This window comes from Portunus trituberculatus, chromosome 23 (genome assembly GCF_017591435.1).
Source record: "Portunus trituberculatus isolate SZX2019 chromosome 23, ASM1759143v1, whole genome shotgun sequence".
Taxonomy (NCBI): Eukaryota; Metazoa; Arthropoda; class Malacostraca; order Decapoda; family Portunidae; genus Portunus; species Portunus trituberculatus.
In genome coordinates, this window is record NC_059277.1 from 4667501 (window position 1) to 4677500 (window position 10000).

The following is a 10000-nucleotide window of genomic DNA, read 5'->3' on the forward strand; positions in this document are numbered from 1 at the left end:
GTTTACAATGTGATTTTTGAAAGACTCCACTGATTCATTTAACAGTGTTCGTATTGTTGCAAGATTTTAGTGTCTGAGGATTATTTTCTCCTCAGTGAAGTCGTGTAGCGTTACTGTAATGTGATATAAGAGTTGTACTATCACTAACATTGTGAGAATCAAAGCCTTTCAAGTTGCATAAAGGTGGGAAAGATATGCATGAGTGTTCTATGATTTACTTATAAGAGAGACAAAATAAATGACAGAATGATTTATTACTTAACAGGTTGGCTGACTGGATGACTTACTAACCCACTGAACGACTGACTGACGTGTACGTAGACACACACACACACACACACACACACACACACACACACACACACACACACGTCAAGGACACGCTGGATCACAGACAAGGAGGGAAGTAACCAGTCTTCACCAGTCTCTCGGCTTCCCTACCTCCCTGCCTCCTTGCCTATATCCCTCCCTCCCTGCAGGCCCAAACTAGTCCCGTTGGTCGTGGGAGAGTCTGGAGGGCGTGGCCTGGAAACCGGGAAGGGAAGGTGAGAACGAAGGGGAGAGTGAGAGAGTGAGAGAGTGAGAGAAGGAAAGAAAATTGAGAAAAAGAGATGAAGTTGAAGCAGGAAAATTAAGGAAAATATGGTTTTAGAGGGAAAATAAAGGAGGATGAAAAGAAAAAAGAGAAGAGGAGGAGGAGAAAGACACACAAAAGGAAGAACAAAATGAAGCATCGTAGCTACTGAGAGTACTATGCTAATGTACAGTGATATAAATAACATAGGGGGAGGAGAAGGACGAGGAGGAGGAGGAGGAGGAGGAATACAAAAGAATACAAAGGAAGACAAACAGCAACAGACCCTTAGGTCCTTACTTAGGAGGAGGAGGAGGAGGAGGAGGAGGAGGAGGAGGAGGAGGAGGAGGAGGAGGAGGAGGAGGAGGAGGAGAATCACATAAAAAAAAACTTACGTAGGAACCAATCTTTCAAGGCTATAGGAATTAATATCAAAAAAGGAGAAGAAAAGAGGAGATGGAGGACTAGGAGGAGGAAGAAGAGGAAGACGATGAGAAGGAGGAGGAATACAAAGAAGAACAAACATGAACTGATATTTTGGTTCCTGACGATGATGCTGTTGCTGGAAATGATGATGACGAAAAGAAAAGGAAAAATGAGAGGGGAGGAGAAGAAGGAGAAAGAAGAGGAGGCATAGAAACACAACGAACATACACTATAACTAAAACCTTTGACGATGTTGCTTATTTACGATGCTAGACGAATGCAAACCCGTGATAAAGCAAACTGAGAAGCCACGCCCACTCCTTCCTCAATCAACACAGCAATGAAACAAAGGGAATGTCTGGATAAAAGTACTTGATATTCCACTGGCATTACTCAGAAGAAAAAAAATAAATGGAGACGAACGGAAAAATAAAAATCAAACAAGGATGATATCGTACTCTAAAAACACACACAAAAAAAAATTAAGAGGAGGAGGAGGAGATGGGGGAGGAAGTAGGAGGAGGAGGAGGAAGAGGAGGAGGAGGAGGAGGAGGAGGAGGAGGAGGAGGAGGAGAAGGAGAAGGAGAAGGAGAAGGAGAAGGAGGAGGTGGTGGTGGTGGAAGAGGAGAGGAAGTATAGGAGCAGAAGGAGGAGGAGGAGGAGGTGGTAATGAAAGGGGAGGAAAAGGAGGAGGACGAGAAGTATAATCGAAGTTACATAAATGAAAACAGTAAATTACATAAAGAGAGAGAGAGAGAGAGAGAGAGAGAGAGAGAGAGAGAGAGAGAGAGAGAGAGAGAGAGAGAGAGAGAGAGAGAGAGAGAGAGAGAGAGAGAGAGAATCACATAAATATATAAAATAATGAAATATTAAGAGCTTGAATTCTCCTCTCATAGACCAGAAAAAAAGAAGGGCAATATTTTTTACATAATAGGCAAAAAGAAAAAATTCGAGGATTTTAGTCAGTCTTTCCTTAATTAATTACATAATAAAAATACGAAAACCAGCTGTAATACTACTTTTTTTTTACCTGCCTATCAAAAACTCGATTAATTTTTTCAAGGCCATCATTAAAAAAACTATAAATATGATAATACAAATCAAGTAAAAAAGGAAAATTAATTAAAAGATATTCTCGTTTTTTCTTATCATCGCCACATTTCCCATCAATGAAGAAATAGCATGAAAACTAAAGAACAAGAGATTCGAACTAGGAGTAATGCGTTTAAGTTAGGAAAAATTTAAGTATAAGAAAAAAAGATGGAAAGGAAATAGTTCTCAAAGTAACTAGATTTGAACCAGAAATAATGTGTTCAAGCGAGGAAGAATTTAGGTTTAAAGAAATATAGACACGGATATATAGATAAACAAGGAGATGAAAAATAAATACATAAAAAATACCGATAGAGAAGAAAATAGAAAAATAGAACAACTGAACAAAAAAAATCAGGGAAAGGAACGTGCCAGAGAGAGAGAGAGAGAGAGAGAGAGAGAGAGAGAGAGAGAGAGAGAGAGAGAGAGAGAGAGTTGAGTTGAGGGGGGATAGAAAAGATGGGTGAAAATATGAAGAGTCAAAGTTGGTGGGAAGTGAAGGAAGTGTTGAGGGATAGAGTGAGAAAGGAAATAAAGTGGGAGTGAGAGAGAGAGAGAGAGAGAGAGAGAGAGAGAGAGAGAGAGAGAGAGAGAGAGAGAGAGAGAGAGAGAGAGAGAGAGAGAGAGAGAGAGAGAATATATATTACAACCAGCCTCCCAGTGTGACCTTGCTGGGGGGGTAAGATCAAGAAAAGACATCCGGTGCTAGGTCACGGCTGCACATTGTTATCAGTGAGGTCATGAGCAGTGAGCACCTGGCTGCCGCAACACCTGTCTCACTTGGTACTGCTGTGTTATTGTTATTACTATTATTACTACTTTTATTGTTATTATCAGTAGTAGTAGTAGTAGTAGTAGTAGTAGTAGTAGTAGTAGTAGTAGTAGTAGTAGTAGTAGTAGTATCATAGCAGTAGTGATGGTGGTGGTACTGGTAGTAGAAGTATCACGTGGTCATCTATTTTACCAGTATTGCATTCAGTCATCCACCACCATTACATTACATTACTGGTGATGTGGCCTTACAGTACTTTATGGCGGCGGTACACGAACCAGAAGAAGAAGGGGGGAGGAGGAGGAGGAGGAGGAGGAGGAGGAGGAGGAGAAAGGTGGTGGACAAGGAGTAACCTGAGAAAGGAGGAGGACGTGTTTTGTCAAGGACCAGGAAGTTACTAAAATGACACTGAAACGGATCTTTATGGTGACAATACCAATGATAACAGTAATAATAATAATAATAATAATAATAATAATAATAATAATAATAATAATAATAATAACAATAATAATAACTCAACACCATCATGACTTGTACTTTGGCAATAAAAAAAGATGATTTCACGGTGAGGGACAAAAAATTAACAAACACTAAACCTTAAAAAGAATGAACAAATCACTCTCATTTATTCCCTTCCCTTTCTTGTCATGCTGCACCTCCTCCCCTCCACTCCCTCCTGTTATCCATTATCTCCCCTCCCTTCCCCTCCCATATGCTGTAATGCCTCCCCTGTCTCCTTCTTTATCGCTCCACCTCCTCTCCCCCTTCTCTTCCTGTAATGCTGTCTATGTTTGATTTTTTTTTCCTTCTTTGCTATCCTATAATGCTGTATTTCTCTCTCTCTCTCTCTCTCTCTCTCTCTCTCTCTCTCTCTCTCTCTCACGTAATCCTGCATATCTATTCTCTCCCTTTTGTCATGTTACAACCCTTTCCTCTCCCCTCCTTCCCTATTCAAAGAGGTGAGGCGTGATGGGTCAAGCAGCCATAATCCTCCCCCCTCTCTCTCTCTCTCTCTCTCTCTCTCTCTCTGCGACAGAAGTAAGTAAGAGGTCACCTTCAGAAGTGAAATCGCTTCTTCTGTACATTTCTCAAACTTTAACCTTCACTAGGTGACAACACCACGCTTATTTTCTTGATATATAATATTCACACTCACACACAGAGAGAGAGAGAGAGAGAGAGAGAGAGAGAGAGAGAGAGAGAGAGAGAGAGAGAGAGAGAGAGAGAGAGGAATGTACGCATGTAACACTCTTCCTGTACACTAAACGTATATGATACAAAACATAAACACTTTCTCTCTTATTTGATCTTGAGTCGAGGAAAAATAGACTCATAAATACAAGTAACAATAAAAACTTACTTTAACTCAAACCACGTATGAGTAACTGAATGAATAAACAAATAAATAAATAAATATATAAATAAAGCATGCACAATAGAACACTTCCTTCCTTTCTATATTTGAGTAGCCTACGCAGCTTTACTACGCAAGAATCAAACTGAAATAAACAAAGGCTCAACTAAAATATTCTCTTTCCTATCCTCTAAACGTTACCAAAAGTTGTAATCTAAACTTTCGCAAGCCCATTTCACCAAGATACAGCTTTACAAACCAAAAAACCTCAACTAAAATATTCTTTTCTTATTCTACAAACATTACTAAAAATACAATCTAAATTTACACAAGCCCATTTCACCAAGAACGTGATAATGAATATTACAAGAATCCATCACACTTACATGCAGTAGTTCCTTTATACAACACACCCACCTATCATCGCTATGCATAAATCCATCTAATATCTTAAACCTCCCTATTGTCTCGCACTAACAACCTGATAATTGAGTCTGTTTTATCCGTCCAAGCTAAGAATGCAGTTAAAAGGTGAATATGACCATACAAAAAGACAAGACAGCCCGTAGGTTGAGAAAAAACGAGGCAGTAATGGTGAAGGAAGAAGTAAACGGGTAAATGTTTATCAGGCGTTATTGGAGGAAGGGGAAAAAATAACAAATTAAGTTTTTATCTGAAACCTGTTAGAGAGAGAGAGAGAGAGAGAGAGAGAGAGAGAGAGAGAGAGAGAGAGAGAGAGAGAGAAGGGGTGGGGCTGGATGGAGGAAGACAGGAGAGGGAGATACACGTAAAGAAAAAAAAAAAAAAAAAAGTGGACCTAGTGAGACCATTTCCTTGTCGGTGAGCAGAAGACGACCTTGACATTTGGGTGTTGCCCGCTTCCCTTCCTCCTCCTCTTCCTCCTTGAATTTCTTCCTTCCCTCTTTCGTCTCAAGATTTGTCACTAACAGCCAACTATCTTCTTTTTTTTTTTTCTATCAGTTCTATCGGTTCTATCGGTCAGAATGTCTTTGGCAATCTCTCTCTCTCTCTCTCTCTCTCTCTCTCTCTCTCTCTCTCTCTCTCTCTCTCTCTCTCTGTCGCTAAGAAGTCGACTCTCCAAATTCGGAGCGAGATTTTTTTTTGCTTCTTTTTCTTTTTTCCTTTTCTCCTCCACAGCCTCCAGGTTAGGGTGTGCAAGGTGTTACTAGCCGCGTCGCTCCGCGCCGAGCAGAGGGCCCAGGCACAGCTTCACGTGATAAATGTCACTTGTTCCACGAGGTCAGGAGGTGAACGGGAGTAGGAAAGGAACAAAGAGTGAAGTTAAGCGGACCGACTTTCGTGGCCTTCAGTAGGGAGGCTGGTAGTATATATTTCACACACTACACACCCTTTTGAAACAACCATACTTCGTGAAATATTCTCTTTTCTTGTCATCGACTCGTCACCCCCCCCCCTTTCTCTCTCTCTCTCTCTCTCTCTCTCTCTCTCTCTCTCTCTCTCTCTCTCTCTCTCTCTCTCTCTCTCTCTCTCTCTCTCTATATATATATATATATATATATATATATATATATATATATATATATATATATATATATATATATATATATGAAGAGGCATGTATTTCTGACTCTAGTTTGATATCAGTACATACTTTGAAATAAATAAACAATAAATAGGCAGCCATCGCCTGTACACATCCATAGAGCAGGGTAAGATTAACACTAAGATAAAAAGGGATAGACTCTTTTATGGATCATTCAGACTACAAAGGAAGATGAGAAAGAACATATAATTTTACAGATTACTGTACAATTGAAGAAAAGAAGTTTTATAGTTTTGTAGTTGTTTTCACATAGTATTATTTACACAGCCTGCAGGGAGGAGACGAAACCTTGTCCGGTTCTCTCCAGGTTAAGGACAGCGGGATAGTCGAACCTGTGTGGGCTCGGGGTGACCTCATGGGGGAGGATGGGGCCGGGGGTTTGGGGGATGAAGCGGTTAGGTGCAGGCGCGTGGACGGGGGCACGGTGCTGCTGGACGGGGGCGCGGTGGATAGGTGGCTGAGGCACCACGGGGGCTGAGGTGACAACAGGGCGGGGGCGAGTCTGGCGAGGAGGAGACTGGTACTGAGGGTTGGTATTGACAGTGGCCCTCAGGTTGCCCAGACTCTCCCTGTCCAGACCCTCCACTCCGATCACCTCATAGCCGACGCCGGGACCAGCGCGCCACAGCACCTTGACGCGGTTGCCGTCCTCTTGCAAGTATGAGTAAAAGCCATACAGGAGTCCGTCGGGGCCGAACTTCTGGCCGGCAGTGGTGCCGTCCTCCTGAAGGAGCTCATGGCCGAAGTTGTGCCCGTCTTGGTAGGACTCGAATGAGAGAATCTTGGTGAAGGTGTTGTCACTGCCGAAGGCTGCTCCCTGGGGCATGCCGAGGGCCACGCCAGCGAGGGCCACGATCACCACCTAAGAAAAGGAAAACAGTGCCGCTTTGTTCATTTTTATGATTCCGTCAAGCCTGTAAGGTAAAAGTTACTGCCATGCTTTAGCAAGGAGGCACCCACAAGGAAGGCACCTCACACCTGACTTCTCTACGTTCACTACAGAGGGAATGGCATCGTGACGAGTAAGGCCACGCCATCAGGCCACATATATATATATATATATATATATATATATATATATATATATATATATATATATATATATATATATATATATATATATATATATATATATATATATATATATATATATATATATATATATATATATATATATATATATATATATATATATATATATATATATATATATATATATATTAGTAACTGTTCCTTATTGACAAGATGTCACACTCCCAGGAACGTTCTAAGGTTGTCATCGTGGCATCACCACCCTTACGCCATCACATGACGTAGTTCATGTCTTGACACGTCTTTACAAATAATATATACTCAGATAAAAGCCTTGTATGAGAGTGGCTTTGCAACGACGCATGGGCGTGGACAGGAGGAGCACATGAGCGACAGGCTGCTAAGTACGAGTGGTGAGCAAAGAAACTGATGCATTGTAAGACAATGTAAGTCTTAGAGGGCGCCAACTGACCCGGCCGCAGACACCGCCAGCGTCACTGACTATCAGCAGAGGATCACATAATGCACAATGCGTGTATGAAACACGAGTGCCTTTTAGGAGCTGCTAAAGAGGCCACAAGGTAGCCAAGAGACTACCAAGGCCGCGCGTGCCCGGCATTCACAAGTGATAACCATCCATGGTCTTGAGAGAGAGCTTACAAGGCACCGCATCATGACAGGTGGTACTGCTGCCTCACTGAAAGGTTTGCATGGAGGAAGTCTTCATCCAGGTGACATATAACTAAACAAGATATCCTGGAGGCGTATTGACTTGAAGATTTCAATCATTAATGTCACCGTGTCTTGGCGAAGCGAGGAAGAATGATGGGTCCGTGACTGTGCCGCATGAAAGTCATCGCGTTGACCCAGAATGACGGCGACTATACCACAACAATGTGTAAAAACAAACTATTACAGCGACTTTGTAAATATAAGACAAAAATCAAATAATATAATAAAACCACAATCACCACAGGAGCAAGACGTGAGGCTGACATGGCGTAAGTTTGACTTAGAATACACTGTATGTATGAAACTGAGTGAGTGACCACCACGAGACGTGCTGGACTGACTTCGTAATCACCGCAACAAACTGAGTAACTATGGCACCACCACTGACTGAATGAGTAAGCCACAACTACTTGTTGAATGAGTGAGTAAATAAGGCACCGCCACTGACTAACTGCCAAGTGAATCTACCACACCAGCAAACAGATAAGCGGGGACAAGATGGGGACTTACAAGCTGTCTCATTCCGGCGGTCGATTACTCTGGTCCAACTGATCGACACTCGCCTGCGCTCGCCTTTATATACCTGAGAGGCCGTGACGTCACAGCCGGCGAGTCCTGCTTACCAAGGCTGCCCTGGTCCCCCTTCACCCCACGTGGGCACAGGAAAACAGGTAAGGTCCACAAGATCACCTTACGGGACACCAAAAGCGACCTTGTTGCCAACCTGGGAGAGTTGAGTCTCCTCCCCCCATAGACCTGATTCAGTAAACACTCAGTATTATATTGCATCCAGCCTGAACTTCACGTCAGGATTTGATTTGGGGAGGGGAGGGGAGGAAATGTGTGCCGGGCTAGACGTGACAAGCAGCCGCCTCCAAACACGCCTCGACGCACCGGTAAACACGCCCTCCCACACACACACACACACAAAGAATTGAGTCTACAACATATTATCAGAAATAATATTAATAGTACTAGCAGTAGCAGAAGCAGTAGCAGCAGTAGCAATACCAGTGGCAATAACAGCAAACGCAGCAGCAGCAGCAGCAGCAGCAGCAAGCAGCAACAGCAACAGCAACAGCAACAGCACCAGCACCAGCACCAGCAGCAACAGCAGCAACAGCACCAGTAGCAGTAGTAGCAATAGTAGTAGTAGTAGTAGTAGTAGTAGTAGTAGTAGTAGTAGTAGTAGTAGCAACAGTAGCAGTAGCAGTATCAATAGCAGTGGCAGTAGCAGCAGCAGCAGCAACAGGAGCAGTAGCAGTAATAGCAGCAACAGCATTAGTAGTAGTAGTAGCAGTAATAATACTAATAACAATACCAGTAGCAATAGTAGTAGCAAAGTCCCCAACAGTAGCAGCACAACATTATCGCCATAAATACTCCCATTCCAGTAACCATTGGCGAGGATCGTTTCGTAAACAAAGTTCAGACGAGGCGTGCAGGCAAAGAGGAGCAAAGAAAGTGAGGATACGGAGGAGCAAAAACAATACTAAGGAATTACACGTATGTCCAGTAAGAAATCAGCCTTACACTTGATTACCTTAACACACATTGAACAGAGCTGCCAAACATCTAGATACACAGTCGCTTTCATTCTAAACACTAAGGCCCGTATTTAAAAACGCTTTGCTCTCTCGCTACGACTATTTCCAAAGGCTCTAATTGAAGATACTCATGTTCTTAAAGGTATTCTCTTTATGGTTGTGGTGATGGATTAGCAAGATTTCTAGTTTATCATAAGGAGAAACTGTCTTTAAACCCTGCTAGTCGTCTGTGGGGAGAGAGCAAGGCGTTTCTGAATATGGCCTTAAATATTACGATTAATCTCTCTCCTATTTACAAACATAATTTCTTTCCATTTTATTTTGTTTCAATACCAAAGATTTAAAAACACCCTTGTCTTTGTCTTCACTGTACTTCACTTTTCACAGTCAATTACGTTTGTTAATACTCGTTTTTATTTATTCAGAAATGCAAGGAAAGGTTAAAATCTGTCTCTCACTCTCTCTCTCTCTCTCTCTCTCTCTCTCTCTCTCTCTCTCTCTCTCTCTCTCTCTTGCTATAACGCATACACTATTCTCTAATAAAATCGTAATATTCACTCGTATAACACAAAATATATATAACACTGCCACAGTTCACAAAAAGTAATAATAATAGTCCCTTACCATAAGAGTATTACTGAACTTTTCTTTCAATCTAAAATTCCAAATAATAGCTCCGCAGTGACTGAGTATTGTCTGTATATTTTCCGCCCAATTTTTATCCTTCATTCAATAAGGTGACATGGGTGAAGAGCGAGGCCACGAGATGCTAAGGTCTCGTCTTCTATAATGTGGTGATGTGTCTCTGTCTGTCTATCTGTGTGTGTGTGTGTGTGTGTGTGTGTGTGTGTGTGCTCATGTTCTTTATCTATCCATTTCTCTC

The 10000-nt window shown here is 42.0% G+C and overlaps 1 protein-coding gene across 1 annotated transcript; it reads right to left on the reverse strand.

Annotated features, from left to right (window-relative positions):
• Positions 1–5932: 5932 nt before the first annotated feature.
• On the reverse strand, positions 5933–8220 carry LOC123507752. The gene is made up of 2 exons (XM_045260924.1): positions 8081–8220; positions 5933–6668 (listed from the first exon to the last, which is right to left on the reverse strand). The coding sequence occupies exons 1-2, from the start codon at positions 8090–8092 to the stop codon at positions 6066–6068; spliced, it is 615 nt and encodes a 204-aa protein (XP_045116859.1). The 5' UTR covers positions 8093–8220; the 3' UTR covers positions 5933–6065.
• Between the last annotated feature and the right edge of the window lie 1780 nt (positions 8221–10000).